General features: G+C 41.4%; 1 protein-coding gene across 15 annotated transcripts in view; it reads right to left on the bottom strand.

Annotated features, from left to right (window-relative positions):
• scrib (scribble planar cell polarity protein) overlaps positions 1-18440 on the bottom strand; it is a 269195-nt gene that overhangs the window by 77971 nt on the left and 172784 nt on the right. For 12 of the 15 annotated variants that reach the window (XM_060931798.1, XM_060931772.1, XM_060931874.1 and 9 more), the window contains exons 10-15: positions 17151-17350; positions 16635-16801; positions 14825-14955; positions 14599-14727; positions 9994-10152; positions 1484-1888 (exon numbers count right to left, since the gene is read on the bottom strand). In XM_060931798.1, the coding sequence (XP_060787781.1) occupies positions 1484-1888; positions 9994-10152; positions 14599-14727; positions 14825-14955; positions 16635-16801; positions 17151-17350 (1191 nt within the window). The remainder of the gene's footprint in view (positions 1-1483; positions 1889-9993; positions 10153-14598; positions 14728-14824; positions 14956-16634; positions 16802-17150; positions 17351-18440) is intronic. The other 3 variants (XM_060931865.1, XM_060931789.1, XM_060931763.1) reach the window with 1 other exon arrangement.

The raw sequence follows: 18440 nt of genomic DNA on the forward strand, positions 1-18440 counted from the left end.
TTTTTTTTTTTCATTTTGCATTTTCTTCAAGCGGCGATTCCGGGAACCAACTAATCGAATTGGAGTGGCCTAACGCTTAAAACTATTCCTGTGCCATTCTTGAGGTCTCAAGGCATTTATAAACAAAAAGTGAGGCCGTGGCTCTGCGTATCTCCTTTAAGCTTGGCTTCCGCCATTTTGGTGCCCAGCAACGGCGTTGCCATGTAAAGTGTCGGCTACTCTGATTGGACAAGAGCAAGGACCCAAACCGATCAAACTGCACGTTTTATTCAGAAGCAAAGCTGCGTGCTTTCTCGCATCGATTTCACAATGCAAGTGAAATGGTTACGCGGTAAAAGCGCGTTTATAAAAATCAGTAAAAATTTAAATAAACGTGAATCGAACCGAAAATACAGCTACGTGGATTGATGATCGGTATGGCAGGTATGAACTCTATTTTCGGTGCACCGTGGTGAATCGTTGCAGCCTCAATCAATATCCAACACGTTAGCGAATATTAACAACTATAAGAAGACAGGATTGGATCAGGGGGCCAGTAAGAATTTCACACAGCTCTGAGGGGGGAAAAAACAGCTCAGTTATGCATCATGGATTCATTCAAATGCGTTATTCCGAATTAAATGCTGTGATCAGTGAACTTTTATGAAATGAACTGCCTTTCACCCAACACTTGGGGGAAAAAGCCATGTGATTTCCTGGAAAGGAAAGACAGAGAGAAGAGACTGCAAATAATGATAAGGAGCAGCAGAGCATGGGGTGGGTGGAGGCAGTGCTCAGAAGGGGGTGTGGCGAGGTGTTGAAGGTGCAGCATGTGTTGTGGAACTAAAAGGAAAGGTAAAAGGAAGGGGTGTGGACACTTGACATCCCTATCTGTCAAATCAAAGAAGAAAATCTACTCCGATGTTGCTGCGTTCGGGTTTTGCAGTGTTGCCTCCACAGCACCGATCCTGATCGTCTGTAAACGAGTGTCACTCGTTGCCATGAATCCGATTAGCGGCGTGAACGTGGGTGGAGGTTACACTGGTGTAGGAGCATGAAAGTCAGCATGTGATAGGAAGATTCTTCTAATGACGCACGTAAGCTCCTTTTCACATCAAGAACGTAAATCTCATGCAATATCTGTCCTGCCAGTCAAACTGCAATTAAACATTACCTCTTTATTAAAAAAAAAAAAAAAATCATGCGCTTAATGAGATTTTCACTAGCGTGAAGCACGACCACAAAGTTTGTATTCTGATCAAGTACGAGGGCTACGATTTGAAAACTGTGTAAAGTCTATTCCACTAGCGCTGTATGCTGCGTTGATGAACATACAAAATGGGTTTACATCACTATAAACGAAGCATGTCGTTATGAGACACATGACCTTTCTTATCTAGAAGCCTCAAATTTCTACGGCATGCTCAGTGCAACGCACCCCACCTCACCTCACCTCACCCAGCTTTCAGAAACTGCTGTCTTTCCTGCTCTGGATGAGCCTCACCTTCACTGGCTGCAGCGAGCTGTTCACCTGATGAGTCAGCCTGCTGTCCTCCTGCTCAGCCGCCTCCAGTCTCCGCAGCAGAGGGGTCTTAACCGATGCTCCCTCTTCGTCGTCCTCCTCCTCCTCCTCCTCGTCGTTGGGGATTCGGGAGGCTGGTGTGGCGGCGTCAGGGCTGAACCCCTCCAGTAATGCAGCGACAGTCTCAGGTTTGGGCAGTTTGGTGATCTTGAAGTGCTTCTTGTAGTGTGGCGTGTCCTTGCGGATGAGGCGCTGTTTCTCAGCAGGGAAGGGGGCTGACCGAGCCTCGTCGTCGCTCTGCTCGCCGTCTTCGTCCTCCTCGTTTTCATCCTCATCCTCCTCGTCACCGCCGCGGATAATGGGCTCCTCGGCAAAGTGCACAGTGGGCTGGTGGAGGTAGAAAAGCGTGGAAATAGTAACTACACACCAAAAAATTGGCCGTTTAATTCGTTTCTTTATTTCGGCCATTTGTTTGACTTTAAAGTCAAAGCCTTCTATATACTCAAGGGTCAAAATACTTATTTTCTCACTCACCCAGACCGCGATAAAGAAATCTCATTAATGGGGGTGGTGGGGGGAAGCAAAAAACAAAACAGGTATCCGAGGCCATCACGGGCGCAAACTCCCGGAAATTGGACAGCTGAAGATGAGACCAGAAAAAGTCAACTGTTCTTTTTCCGGTCTTCAACTGTCCAGTTTCTGTAAGCGTGTGCCCATGATAACCTCAGACTGACAGGAGAGGAACCCAATATGGCCTTCTGCTCTCGTAGCACATCCACCTCAAAGTTTCATGTGTGTTCAGAGATGCTTTTCTGCTCACCACAGTTGTCAAGAGTGATTATTTGAGTTCGAGCTCAAATCAGTGTTGTAATCAAGTCACGAAACCTCGAGTCCGAGTCCAGTCTCAAGTCCCCAGCGTTCGAGTCGAGTCAAGTCAGTCATTAAAAAAAAAAAATTCAAGTCGAGTCCACTATTGATCAAAATCGAGACATCACCATTTTCAAAAAGGACCCCCCCCATAAAAAGGAGTTTTTTTTTTTTTAATTTCTACACCTTTGAAAATGGTTTCAAAATCTTTGTTTCCAGTGACCGAAAAGGGCATTTTCTTTTGGATTGGAGGCCAAAAGCACAGAGGGGGGAAACAACATATATATTTCAAAAACAAAAAAGTACATTAAAAAAAAAAAGGTCATGAAAACGCCCCCATCTGATATTTTAAAAAAAATGTGTCCGGACATTTGCTATAATTTGTTTGACAGCCTTGTATATACACCACTCAGCCAGAACATTAAATCCACCTGCCTAATATTGTATCGGTCCCCCTTAAGCCTAGGTCACAACCGGACGTAGGATTTTTTGGGCGTGCGATTTTTGGCGTTTCCCAAATTCAGGGGTGATAGCGTTCCGGCGCACCGCGCCGGATTTCCGGCGCGCCGTGGCTGGAGGAAAAAAAAAATCTAGTTCGCCCATTGTCCCGTGTCATTCTGAGATGCACAGATAGACAGTAAAGGGAATTCCGAATTCCCTTTACTGTCTATCTGCGCATCTCAGAATGACACAGGACAATGGGCGAACTAGATTTTTTTTTTTTCTTCCCCAGCCACGGCGCGCCGGAAATCCGGCGCGGCACCGGAACGCTATCACCCCTGCAAATTGCTGCGTTTTTTTTGTTCATGGAGAAAGACGCACGTTGGCCGTAAGTTTGTCTTGCAACCGGAAAAAAACGTAAGCGCCCGTAGAGTTTGTTTGACATGACAAAGAACCTCTGCAGCCGGTCTACGGCTCGAAAATCAGCACGTCACACGCGCGCCCTCTGTGCGTTTCTTGCACGTAGACCGGCCGTAGGAGCACGTACGGCCGGTTGTGACCGAGGCATTAGTCCACCAAAACGGCTCCGACCCATCAAGGCATGGACTCCATGGACTGCTGTGGTGTCTGGCACTAAGATATGTTCGAAGTAGATCCTCCAAATCCTGTAAGTTGCAGTGTTGTGGTTGAGTCATTCAACCTTGAGTCCGAGTCCAGTCTCGAATCCCCAGTGTTCAAGTCCGAGTCAAGTCAAAGTCATTACAAAAAATTTCGAGTCCACTACTGATCCGAGTCGAGTCCGAGAACAAGACTCCAACCGCACCATTTGACGGTGGCTGTTTCAGCACCATTAACATTAATTTGCTCCTGAACATGACGTATGAACAGGTGAATGTGCTTCTCTTTATCAGAGTGCGCGAAGTATTCTGTCAGAGATGGTTAGGAGACAGATGTAAGTGCAGAAGGTGTGTTTATTGATACAAGTGAAGACGGTAAACAATCCAGAACGGCAGGCAAAATCGTGAAACAGGCAATAGGTCGAGCGAGGCACAAACAGGCTATCGTAGACTCAGCAGAATCAAAGACGAGAAACAGGAAATCAGGAACCTGAACAAGGAAATTAGGCATGGTAATGTGTCAGCAACGCAACTCAATACTTCGCAAAGTAAGTGTGTTTTCACAGTTTTTACATAGGCGTGCTGATTGCACCTTAATCCTGTGCAGGTGCAAGTTGTTTTTGGCTATCTGGAGCGCCCCCGAGAGTCTGATGCACGCACCAAGGTGCACAGGTGTGACACTTTTGCACAAAATTAGTACAAAAATTAACGTAGATATAAATATTAGTGCTGTCAAGCGATTAAAATATTTAATCGCGATTAATGTCGCGACTGTCATAGTTAAATCGCGATTAATCGCAATTTAATCGCACATTTTTGTCACATGAAAAACCATTGTCATTCTCTTATCAGCATAAAGTGAATGGGCTTGCTCACCGTTCGAACTACGGGGGTACTCGGGGGATCCGAGATCCCCTGAAACAGACATGAGATCTCTTGAAAACATGATTTGGGAAATGTTGGGGGGTCTCTAAAATATTGGCAAAATGATGTTTATTGACATAGCAATCGTGTGTAACGGGAAACATTTGCATAGCCGAAGTGAGCGCGCGCGATGGAGATCCGCGCTCTGAGACAAGCGCAAGCACCCCCCCCAGGGAAAAAAGGGACCCCCCTGAAAATATCGGCATAGTTCGAACACTGGTTGTACCAATGTGTTTTTTTTTTTTTATTGAAGAGCATAACACGTCTTGTCACAGCCACTGCAAAGTGGGGCTGGAGCCGCCGATGGGAAAACGAAACCTAAGCCGAGCACCGTGGCTCTTCGGGGGAGGGCAGAGGACTCTGGCTGTGCGGGGTGTGGCATCATGTCACACAGCGTTAATCTCGCGATAAAAAAATTATCGCCGTTAAAATTGAGTCAAGTTAATGCGTTAATAACGCGACATTTTTGACAGCACTAATAAATATCTTATGCCAAATTATTATGGAATGTTACAAAAAAATAAAGAAAAAATCCGAGTCCTCGTCTCCAATTTACGAGTCCGAATACAGTTAACGCACCAGTCCGAGTCATCGATGCTCAAGTCCGAGTCGAGTCATAAATCCTTAAAATTAGAGCACGAGTCGGACTCGAGTACAACAAGCCCGGCTCAAACCAGACTGGTCATTCTTCTCTCCCCGATCAACAAGGTGTTTCAGCCTGCAGGCCCTCTGCACACAGGGTGGTTTTTCACACCATTCTGTGGAAACTCTCGAGACTGTTGTGTGTGAAAACCCCAGGAGATCAGCAGCTTCTGACACACTCAAACCGGTCCATCTGGTTAGCACCAACACCCAGGCCACAGTCAAAGTCACAGAGATCACAATTTTCCCCATTCTGATGTCTGATGTGAACATTACCTGAAGCTCTTGACATGTATCTACAGGATTTTATGCATTACGCTGCTGCCACATGATTGTCTGATTAGATATTTGCATGAACATGCAGGCATACGGGTTCTCCTCATAAAGCAGATGAGAGTGTATATGGGCATTTCTTCAACTAGGGGCACTTTTACCATTGTGAAGTTGATGAAAAAAAACTTTTTCAAAATTTACCTAATTCAGTATCATACATTTAAATAACATACCTAGTTTTAAGATATGTAAGAGTTCAAACTTAGATTACAAGACAAATTGTTATTTTTGACATTTTATCTGACCCGCAGTGAAGAAACGTCATTTCCATCACATCTCAATCTACAACTGTAAAGTAAAAGTAGAATAAATTACACCATTTAATAATTGTTTAGGATCATGTTTGTAAGTAACTTTACCCATTTGTCCATGATATAAAACAACCATGCATTTTTAAATGAGATAAATTAACTGTCCTATGGACCAAATGCTGTATTGAACACCTGTCACAGTGGGAAACTTAACGTTGGTTTGGGTAGGACCTTGTTAGAAAATAAATAGCATTATTTTTTATGTTAAATAACACAAGATCTCAGAAACTGTGCATATAGTTTTAATGCGTGATGAGAACTGTTTGAATATTTTCAAAAAATATGTGTGGTGATGGAAATGACGTGGTGGTGGAAATGACCAGGTGTTGTGGTCAATGACAATGAATTGACATAAAAGTATATTTATTAGAAAAATTATAAAACTCATTTCACAGTTCACAAAATAATTAAACACACCTGTTTTTAGTTTAGTGCCAAGCCAATATCTGAATTTCATCCAACAGTTTGACTTGATGTCTCAAACATGAATGAGTACAGTTCATAGGCTGCAAATAACTCATTAAACCTATGGCTTAAGGCAGAAATATTAAAAAGTGGATTCTGAAAATTTCTAATTGGTCTCTTAAATGAACACTCTGTACTTGAAACTGTAACTAACTCCTGAAATTGTATGATTTGTATCATGGAACATCATGGAACTGCCTACTAATAGAAAGATGACCTAACAGAGGGTCTTAAAAACAGGGTATCAACGCCCACAATGCTGAACCTGAAGGGGGCTTAGATGGGTGTAACAGTCTAGGCCTATAAGTGTGTGTGTGAGAGTGTATGAGTGAGTGTATGAGCGTATGAGAGAGAGTGTATGAGAGTGTGTATGAGAGAGTGAGTGAGTGTACTGTATGAAAGAGAGAGTGACTGAGTGTATGAGAGAGAGTATATGAGAGAGTATATGAGAGAGTGCGTATGAGAGAGCGAGAGAATGAGAGAGTGCGTATGAGAGTATGAGAGAGAGTGTGTATGAGAGAGTGAGTGTACTGTGTGAGAGAGAGTGAGATACTGAGAGTATGAGAGAGTGAGTGTATGAGAGAGTATGAGAGAGAGAGTGAATGAGTGAGAGAGTATGAGAGAGAGAGTGAATGAGTGAGTGTATGAGAGAGAGAGCGAGTGTACTGTATGAGAGAGAGTGACTGAGTGTGTGAGAGTGGATGAGTGAGTGTATGAGAGAGAGAGAGAGAGTGTGTATGAGAGCGAGTGAGTGTATGAGAGAGAGTGAATGAGTGAGTGTATGAGAGTATGAGAGAGTGAGTGTACTGTGTGAGAGAGATACTGAGAGTATGAGAGTGAGTGTATGAGAGAGTATGAGAGAGTGAATGAGTGAGAGAGTATGAGAGAGTGAATGAGTGAGTGTATGAGAGAGAGTGAGTGAGTGTACTGTATGAGAGAAAGAGAGTGACAGTGTGTGAGAGTGGATGAGTGAGTGTATGAGAGAGAGAGAGAGAGAGAGAGAGAGAGAGAGAGTGTGTGTATGAGAGCGAGTGAGTGTATGAGAGAGAGTGAATGAGTGTATGAGAGAGTATGAGAGAGTGAGTGTACTGTGTGAGAGAGATACTGAGAGTATGAGAGTGAGTGTATGAGAGAGTATGAGAGAGTGAATGAGTGAGAGTGTGTATGAGAGAGTGAGTGTACTGTGTGAGAGTGTGAGATACTGAGAGTATGAGAGAGTGAGTGTATGAGAGAGTATGAGAGAGAGAGTGAATGAGTGAGTGTATGAGAGAGAGTGAGTGAGTGTACTGTATGAGAGAAAGAGTGACTGAGTGTGTGAGAGTGGATGAGTGAGTGTATGAGAGAGAGAGAGAGAGAGAGAGAGAGAGAGAGAGAGAGAGAGTGTGTATGAGAGCGAGTGAGTGTATGAGAGAGAGTGAATGAGTGAGTGTATGAGAGTATGAGAGAGTGAGTGTACTGTGTGAGAGAGATACTGAGAGTATGAGAGAGTATGAGAGAGTGAATGAGTGAGAGAGTGTGTATGAGAGAGTGAGTGTACTGTGTGAGAGAGAGTGTGAGATACTGAGAGTATGAGAGAGTGTATGAGAGAGTATGAGAGAGAGTGAATGAGTGAGAGAGTATGAGAGAGAGAGTGAATGAGTGAGTGTATGAGAGAGTATGAGAGAGTGAATGAGTGAGAGAGTATGAGAGAGAGAGTGAATGAGTGAGTGTATGAGAGAGAGTGAGTGAGTGTACTGTATGAGAGAAAGAGTGACTGAGTGTGTGAGAGTGGATGAGTGAGTATGAGAGAGAGAGAGAGAGAGAGAGAGAGAGAGAGAGAGAGAGAGTGTGTATGAGAGTATGAGAGTGTGTATGAGAGAGTGAGTGTACTGTGTGAGAGAGAGAGTGAGATACTGAGAGTATGAGAGAGTGAGTGTATGAGTATGAGAGAGTGAATGAGTGAGAGAGTATGAGAGAGAGAGTGAATGAGTGAGTGTATGAGAGAGAGTGAGTGAGTGTACTGTATGAGAGAAAGAGTGACTGAGTGTGTGAGAGTGGATGAGTGAGTGTATGAGAGAGAGAGAGAGAGAGAGTGTATGAGAGTATGAGAGAGAGTGTGTATGAGAGAGTGAGTGTACTGTGTGAGAGAGAGAGTGAGATACTGAGAGTATGAGAGAGTGAGTGTATGAGAGAGTATGAGAGAGTGAATGAGTGAGAGTATGAGAGAGAGAGTGAATGAGTGAGAGAGTATGAGAGAGAGAGTGAATGAGTGAGTGTATGAGAGAGAGTGAGTGAGTGTACTGTATGAGAGAAAGAGTGACTGTGTGTGAGAGTGGATGAGTGAGTGTATGAGAGAGAGAGAGAGAGAGAGAGAGAGAGAGAGAGAGAGAGAGAGAGTGTGTGTGTATGAGAGCGAGTGAGTGTATGAGAGAGAGTGAATGAGTGAGTGTATGAGAGGGAGTGAGTGTACTGTATGAGAGAGAGAGAGAGAGAGAGTGTGACTGAGTGTATGAGAGAGAGTGAGTGAGAAAGTGTATGAGAGAGGGTGTGTATGAGAAAGAGAGTGTATGAGAGAGAGAGAGTGTGACTGAGTGTATGAGAGAGAGTGAGTGAGAAAGTGTATGAGAGAGGGTGTGTATGAGAAAGAGAGTGTATGAGAGAGAGTTTGTATCTCTGTGTGATTCAGGGCTTACTCTAATGTCTCACAGATTTCTTTCCAAACTGACACAATAATTTCCTTGTGGCGTTTGGTAACTGGTACCGGCTCAGGGATAAGACCTATGACATTCATGGTTTGGTACCAAATTATGTCATCCCTTTGTGGCCAATAAAAATGATTTTGACCAATCTGGCTCATAGTTTTCACAAGTCTCTCCTCATATTTTGTAGGGTCAGCTTTTATCTTGTCCCTATAGGCTTGTGACCTTTGTTTTGTTGTTTTAGGCGGCATCTTAAAAAAAGATTAAATGAAATAAATATATTAATATTGTATAATATTTAAAAATTTCTATTCTAATATTATGTAACATGTTCTATTATATTAAGTATTACATATATCTTCTTTCACAATCCATGTCACCTGAACGGTATCATCCTAAATGTCATTTCCACCACATACTGTCTTTTCCACCACAGAGAGCAGTGTGGTGGAAATGACCGTGGTGGAAATGACATTTCTACACTTTTTTGTGAAAAAATGGAAGATGGCTTCACTGATTAGCTTTGAATTAATACTTAGCATTTCATGTATGCAAGATACTCTTATTTAACTTAAAATTTTCATCTCTTTAAAAACACCCATGACAGTACAGCATGTTTGGAAATGACGTACAATAAATGTATTTACTGATCAAGCAATATTTACCTTGATTTTTCTTCAGTAGTTTTTAATGAAAATTTAAATGCCCTCCATGTTCGACATGTGCTCTGATGTCAGTGTAGATTTCCATGGTAACCACACAAACAATCTTTCTCACAAACATTTTAAAGGGACATTACAGTGTTGTGGTGGAAATGACGCCAATACTGTGCGACAGGTATATTTTGTATAAAAAAATATATTAATGATGGACTCAAATGAAATATTATATGACATTGTATTTATGTGACTATTATTTAATACAGGTACATTAATAATTACCAGCTAAGTCATATTCTTAAACTTTATTTTCAGTCTTTTAGTTTAAAAGTCTGGGTGTGCGACAAGGAGAAAACAGTGATTTTGACACCTTCCAGGAGGTTGAAAAGTATGAAAAAATCATAATAGAAAGCTAGTAAATTTTTTTTAAGTGGGTTTCATTGGTAGTGTGACAAAGAAAGTGGAATTTGTCCAAAATTATAAGTATTTTTTAAAATATGACCAAATAACATAAAAGTACCCGTAGTCTAAGAATAACCCATATATCGTCGATACCTCAGTGTATTCTGCCTCCTCTTCCTCGTCTTCCTGTTCGTGCTCGTGTTGTGCGATGCCATTTACTTTCTGTCTCTCATCATGAGAGTTAGCTGAGGCAGTGCTGTTAGAGAACTGGGAGTCATGGCTCTGATTGGACAATCCACTCATACGTTTCTCCTGTGAACAATCAACAACAAAATAAATCTGTCACATGAAATAAGGCCTGCTTCACTAATAAAGCAAACTATATTAAAAACAAACTACAACCCCGATTCCAAAAAAGTTGGGACAAAGTACAAATTGTAAATAAAAACGGAATGCAATGATGTGGAAGTTTCAAAATTCCATATTTTATTCAGAATAGAACATAGATGACATATCACATGTTTAAACTGAGAAAATGTATCATTTAAAGAAAAAAATTAGGTGATTTTAAATTTCATGACAACAACACATCTCAAAAAAGTTGGGACAAGGCCATGTTTCCCACTGTGAGACATCCCCTTTTCTCTTTACAACAGTCTGTAAACGTCTGGGGACTAAGGAGACAAGTTGCTCAAGTTTAGGGATAGGAATGTTAACCCATTCTTGTCTAATGTAGGATTCTAGTTGCTCAACTGTCTTAGGTCTTTTTTGTCGTATCTTCCGTTTTATGATGCACCAAATGTTTTCTATGGGTGAAAGATCTGGACTGCACTGGCCAGTTCAGTACCCGGACCCTTCTTCTACGCAGCCGTGATGCTGTAATTGATGCAGTATGTGGTTTGGCATTGTCATGTTGGAAAACGCAAGGTCTTCCCTGAAAGAGACGTCGTCTGGATGGGAGCATATGTTGCTCTAGAACAGGGGTGGGCAATTATTTTTCACAAGGGGCCACATGAGAAACCAAAATTATGTCAGAGGGCCACGATAAATTTAGGTTGTAATTTTATTGACCAGATGTAAGGCGCACCTTTTTAATATAGGGTGAATTCAGGTAAATTGTGCCACTTTTTTTGCAAACTTGGAAAGACCCCAAGTTTTTTAGGGGTACACCAGCCCATCCCCTTACCCTCAGGGAGGCATTTTAGAGTACCAAATGCCATTAAAAACCGATACAAGAAATCGTTTCTTCCCAATGCAGTTAATATGATAAACAAAGTGGGAATTGTATCCAACACATAGGCGACTTTTGCAAACCAAGATGAGTCTTGTTTTATTTATTTAATCATTTATTTATTGGAGTAGTATTCCTTACTATTTTTACATTTTAAAATTTTTACACTTAATTTAATCATCTATTCATTAGAGTAGTATTCCTTACTATTTTTACATGAAATGGAGTCATATGTGTTTTTTATGTGGTGAAACTGAAGACAAGTTTCCACACTTGTGGACAATAAAGATTCATTCATTCATTCATCACAGAAATATTATGGCATCCAAATGACTTAAAGCAAATAAAGTAGTAATGTTGCAACAATTTAAATACAATTGTGGTGATTGGTCAGTAAAATTGGAAGAGATGAAAAGCTCAGTGCGTAAGTGGCCCAGCTTACCTGAATCCACCCTACTTAATATATATTCATGTCAATACATAATTAATATTAATATTATATTTATTCATAGGCTATGTGGAATTGTGGTGTAGGCTACATATAAAGAAGAAAACAAAACCAGTCATTGAATCAGTGCAATTTATTATTTACATTTATTTATTATATATACCATTTAGCTGACATGCCTGACTGACAACGACGTGCTGGCTATCCTCACTAGTTGCAGTTGACGTTCACGCACAGCTCAAAGCTCACACGTTCCAACGTAACCATGAACGTAGCGCTTTCAAAATAAAAGTCGCACCATTATATTGCACTCGGAATATGGGGGTTTCCCCATTTATTTTGTAATTTATAATTGGCCTCGCGGGCCGGACAGGGACACACAACGGGCCGGATGTGGCCCGCGGGCCGTAGAATGCCCAGGTCTACTCTAGAACCTGGATATACCTTTCAGCATTGATGGTGTCTTTCCAGATGTGTAAGCTGCCCATGCCACATGCACTAATGCAACCCCATGCCATCAGAGATGCAGGCTTCTGAACTGAGCGCTGATAACAACTCAGGTCGTCCTTCTCCTCTTTAGTCCGAATGACACGGCGTCCCTGATTTCCATAAAGAACTTCACATTTTGATTCGTCTGACCACAGAACAGTTTTCCACTTTGCCACAGTCCATTTTAAATGAGCCTTGGCCCAGAGAAGACGTCTGCGCTTCTGGATCATGTTTAGATACGGCTTCTTCTTTGAACTATAGAGTTTTAGCTGGCAACGGCGGATGGCACGGTGAATTGTGTTCACAGATAATGTTCTCTGGAAATATTCCTGAGCCCATTTTGTGATTTCCAATACAGAAGCATGCCTGTATGTGATGCAGTGCCGTCTAAGGGCCCGAAGATCACGGGCACCCAGTATGGTTTTCCGGCCTTGACCCTTACGCACAGAGATTCTTCCAGATTCTCTGAATCTTTTGATGATATTATGCACTGTAGATGATGATATGTTCAAACTCTTTGCAATTTTACACTGTCGAACTCCTTTCTGATATTGCTCCACTATTTGTCGGCGCAGAATTAGGGGGATTGGTGATCCTCTTCCCATCTTTACTTCTGAGAGCCGCTGCCACTCCAAGATGCTCTTTTTATACCCAGTCATGTTAATGACCTATTGCCAATTGACCTAATGAGTTGCAATTTGGTCCTCCAGCTGTTCCTTTTTTGTACCTTTAACTTTTCCAGCCTCTTATTGCCCCTGTCCCAACTTTTTTGAGATGTGTTGTTGTCATGAAATTTCAAAATGTCTCACTTTCATCATTTGATATGTTGTCTATGTTCTATTGTGAATACAATATCAGTTTTTGAGATTTGTAAATTATTGCATTCCGTTTTTATTTACAATTTGTTCTTTGTCCCAACTTTTTTGGAATCGGGGTTGTATTTGCTTGCACTAAACATCGAAACACTAATTGAAGCGACGTCTTCTGCAGTGTCGGTCTTAAAGCTAGATGGCCTTTCGATTTCATAAAATCGATGAAATTTAGTTCCTTCTGAAATTTGGTCATTGTGATACATGTTTATTTCTGTAATATCTCAAAAAACAGGCCATTCTGCGGCTGGGAAGTTATTTAATTTGAGAGGATTCCCGAGCAAATGGCGTGCACGAAATCGCTCGCTTTGCGCAGTCAAGCAGACAGAGGAAGTCCGTGTGCGCATGCGCAGGTTTACCTTCTTCTTTTGGGTTTTACAGCAGCTGGCATCCACAGTGTTGCATTACTGCCATCTATATCATTCTGTCGCTAAACGAACAGCTGATCACACCGAGGTGCTCGCTGACCGCCGATATTTATTAGTTTGGTCCTGCGTTTCCTTTCCTTCGCAACATAACGTCTTTTCTTCTCGCCTTCCGTTACTGTAGTCGGTCTTTCACATTTCATTCGCGTCCTTCATTTTTCTCTCCTGTTTCAAATTTGTATCCCACAATGCCTTGCGCGAACGAGGAAAGCCCAGCACGTGATGCATGACGCAGTATCTTGAATTGGGTCATGGTGAAGCAGGAAAAAAAAAAAAAAAAACAGCGGAGAATTTGAGGCCACGTGGCTCTAAATTAATTATTTTATTTTTTAAGAAACCTAATAAAACTGGAAGTTTGTGATTTGACTTCAGTAGCTTTCGGTCCACTAAACTAAAATAACTGGATGTCAGGGAAAATTCTTTTTATGACCTACATTTGAAAAATCTGAAAGGCAGTCTATCTTTAAAACAATACAAGCAAAAAAAAAAAAAAAAAACATCCAAGAAATGTTGCACTGAAAGGATATAAGAAATCAACATAGAGAACAAGAGATGACTGATATTTACAGAGATGTCTGGAATAAGATCCGCTGAGCTCTCATTAAATATGGAGATTGGGTGCATCTCTTAAAGGCATGCTCAAATCAAAATCTCATTTCAGTGGTATTGTGGAGGGGAAAAAAAAAAAAAATCGAACAATAGAAAACGTCTGAAGGAAAAACAGCAAGATAAAATGTGCACAGAACACTGCTTTTAAAACATAACACACCAAGAAAAAGTACACAGAGGTGGCATTGTGCACTTAAGCCTAGTTTATGCTTGTCTAGGGTGTTTCTGAAAGACACCCAGAACAAACTACAAAAGCCTGGAACATTCATGTTTTTTCAGAACAGTAGGAGGTTCTTCCTGCCTCCAGTTGCAGGCTGTCCATCAAACCGCAGGGGTAAGCAGGACGTAGAAATCGACTCAAGTACACGCTTTGTTGTTGCTGGCTAGCCTCGAGGCTGCAGTTTGCGGTTCATCTGAGGAAATTGATATTGGACTTGAGATCGTGTCGTTTTGACAATTTTCACTCGATAAACTACTCGCATAGCTGTTCGTGAGCCTGTCCAAGCGACTTATCCTGATAGTTACAAGGGAAAGCAACTGATCTGTTCATTACAAACAAAATCTCACTATTTTTTCATTTTCCATATTGAAAAACTGGACTTGTGGGCTTTTGGAAAGCTTTCGAAGCTTGCACTGATTTTTTGAGACTTTTTTTGGATGGATTGAAATGCACACATAAACACAGACCTCAGCGTCTGGAGAGTCCAGGTCTTCATCTGGCTTAGCTGTGTAAGCCTCAGGTCTCCTGGCCTCAATCGCATTCTTCATCACTTTCAGCTCGCTGGGGTGAGGGGTGGCTCGCCTCTGCAGACCCTGCTAGTTCGAAACGAAGCAAGAACCAAAATAACCCTGCATGCATTGTACGACCTACAGGAAAAGCTTCCGACACAAATCCCTACACGCACAGCCTCACCCTCTTCTCTGCCGCAGTCTCATCATCTTCCTCATCAGGCTTGGTGTGGTCCTGAAACTGGATGACAGACACTCTGTTCAGATTAGTGTCTGTGGGCCAACTTTCATCCACGCTGCTCTGCAGCAGGTTCTCTAAAAACACAAAGGAACGGGCAAACGGTCAGCTGTTAGAAAGATGAGACGAGCGAAGATAAAATGAGATGAGCTAAGATAAAATGAGATGAGCCAAGATGAGATAAGATGAGATGAACTAAGATGAGATGAGATAAGATGAGATGAGCTAAGATGAGATGAGCCAAGATATGAGCTAAGATAAGATGAGATAAGAGAAAATATGAGATGAGCTAAGATATGAGCTAAGATGAGATGAGCTAAGATAAGATATGAGTTAAGATAAGAAGAAATGAGCTAAGATGAGATGTGCCAAAATAAGATATGAGATGAGCTAAGATAAGATGAGCTAAGATGAGATGAGCCAAAATAAGATGAGCTAAGATAAGATATGAGTTAAGATAAGAAGAAATGAGCTAAGATGAGATGAGCTAAGATGAGATGTGCCAAAATAAGATATGAGATGAGCTAAGATAAGATGAGCTAAGATGAGATGAGCCAAAATAAGATATGAGATGAGCTAAGATAAGATGAGCTAAGATAAGAGAAGATGAGTTAAGATAAGAGGAAATGAGCTAAGATAAGAAATGAGCTAAGATGAGATGAGCCAAGATGAAATTTGCCAAAATAAGATATGAGATGAGCTACGATAAGATGAGCTAAGATAAGAGAAGATGAGATGAGCCAAGAGAAGATATGAGATGAGCTAAGAGAAGATAAGAGGAAATGAGCTAAGATAAGATATGAGCTGAGATGTGCTAAGATAAGATATGAGATGAGCTAAGATAAGATGAGCCAAGATAAGATGAGATGATGAGCTAAGATAAGAGAAGATGGGATGAGCCAAGAGAAGATATGAGATGAGCTAAGATATGAGATGAACTAAAAGAAGATATGAGGAAATGAGCTAAGATAAGATATGAGCTAAGATGATGAGCTAAAATGAGATGTGCTAAGATAGGATATGAGATGAGCTAAGATAAGATAAGATGAGCCAAGATAAGATGAGCTAAGATAAGATGGGAAGATGAGCTAAGATAAGAGAAGATGAGATGAGCCAAGAGAAGATATGAGATGAGCTAAGATAAGATATGAGATGAGCCAAGAGAAGATATGAGATGAGTTAAGATAAGAATAAATGAGCTAAGATATGAGCTAAGATGAGATGAGGTAAAATGAGATGTGCTAAGATATATGAGATGAGCTAAGATAAGAGAAGATGAGATGAGCTAAGAGAAGATACGAGATGAGCTAAGAGAAGATATGAGATGAGCTAAGATGAGATGAGATGAGCTAAGATAAGATAAGATGAGCCAAGATACGATAAGATAAGATAGCCTTTTATTATCCCACAAGGGGATATTTACATCGTTACAGCAGCAAAATATATAAAGTGAAAAAGATAAGGCAGTGGAGTAGTAGTATACAAAAAAAGGATATATATAAAAGAAATAAACTACAAATTTAGGGATAAAAAAATTAAGAAATTTGCAGATGTACAGTTAACATGAGTGTATTACCCAGATAGTATTGCACAAATAAGTCGGTATATTGCACAAGAGCCATTTTAACAGTGTAGCTAGCAGTTCGCTGTAAAGCACTGATGCTGATAGTCAGTGAACACAGTGTACATTCAGAGGGGTCTCTATGGATAGAGAAGCGATCTGGATAGTATTGTTCATCAAGGAGGCGAGCCTCACCTAAGCTGGGTGTAGGCTGTTGGGGCAGCAGGTAGCAGGTGAGGACCTTCTCTCCTGTCCGCTCGTCGTCCTCGGTTTGAAACTTGAGCATAGGTTGGGACTGGTTCTCTGCCAACCACATGGCCTTGAGGTTCAGGTTGGCAAGCGAGAATGGTAAGTTCTGCAACCTGTGCACAGAAAGATGAAGAGAAACGGGGAACTAAGAACTAAATCGCCAAGCGATTTTATATTCACACACAAATTTACAAGTAACCAACTGCTACAAGATCAGCTTTGGGGTTTTGTAGGGAAACTGCCAGCTTTAAAAAATATTCAATTTATTCAGAATTAATGAATTAGATAGACCCTAGTTTGGTGCAGCGGCAGCCATCTTGAGGACGTGTACATGAAATCAAGCACAAGGCTGACCTGATAAGAGTGGCATAAAATACAACTAACCTGCTCTTCCAAAAACTGCAGCTGAATATAATTAAATTCGGTTTTTGTTTTTTTTTAAATCTGATCTGTAGCCCTCACCTGTTGCCTGCCACATCCAGTACGTGAAGCTCCGTGGCATTCGCAAGCTCAGAAGGCAGCTTGCCCACGCGGTTGTCTCTGAGCGAGAGCACATTGAGACTGGCACAGCCACCCAATTCAGCTGGTACACTGCTCAAGCGGTTACGGTCCACGTTCAGGTTGGTCAGCTTCTTTAAGTTGCCCAGAGAACTCGGAAGAGACTACAGGAGAATGAGACCGGTCAGGATGACTTCAGCATATTTCATTCAGTAAATTATTTCATGGAGCGTAAATGTGGTGTTCCACTGTCATCCAACAGAAACGATGCATTAGTGTTAAAAAGCTGAGCAGCCAATCTCAACACACAGGCTAAACCCGACACGTCGCTGGAACTTTCTCTGGAGAATCAGTAATAAGAGGAACACCAAAACACAGCAAAGCACCAGCAGGGGTTTGTTTAATCTACAAACTCAACATGTAAGGGTCAGGTAAAGATAAGCAGGCGTATCAGACGCTCGCTCGCTCGCCGTGCTGTGAAAATTGTGCGTGGAAACTCATCCGAGTTTCCAAATCTGTCATTGCTTAACTCGTGAATATTTTCTATCATGAATACTATCATTAAAAAGCGTATAATCTCTGCTTTCCAAAGAAATGTATCTGGTTAAGATCTGCAGGTTGAAGTTGGTCCAACCCCAATTCCAAAAAAGTTGGGACAAAGTACAAATTGTAAATAAAAACGGAATGCAATGATGTGGACGTGTCAAAATTCCATATTTTATTCAGAATAGAACATAGATGACATATCAAATGTTTAAACTGAGAAAATGTATCATTTAAAGAGAAAAATTAGGTGATTTTAAATTTCATGACAACAACACATCTCAAAAAAGTTGGGACAAGGCCATGTTTCCCACTGTGAGACATCCCCTTTTCTCTTTACAACAGTCTGTAAACGTCTGGGGACTGAGGAGACAAGTTGCTCAAGTTTAGGGATAGGAATGTTAACCCATTCTTGTCTAATGTAGGATTCTAGTTGCTCAACTGTCTTAGGTCTTTTTTGTCGTATCTTCCGTTTTATGATGCGCCAAATGTTTTCTATGGGTGAAAGATCTGGACTGCAGGCTGGCCAGTTCAGTACCCGGACCCTTCTTCTACGCAGCCATGATGCTGTAATTGATGCAGTATGTGGTTTGGCATTGTCATGTTGGAAAATGCAAGGTCTTCCCTGAAAGAGACGTCGTCTGGATGGGAGCATATGTTGCTCTAGAACCTGGATATACCTTTCAGCATTGATGGTGTCTTTCCAGATGT

This window comes from Neoarius graeffei, chromosome 1 (assembly GCF_027579695.1).
Source record: "Neoarius graeffei isolate fNeoGra1 chromosome 1, fNeoGra1.pri, whole genome shotgun sequence".
In the NCBI taxonomy this organism is placed as follows: Eukaryota; Metazoa; Chordata; class Actinopteri; order Siluriformes; family Ariidae; genus Neoarius; species Neoarius graeffei.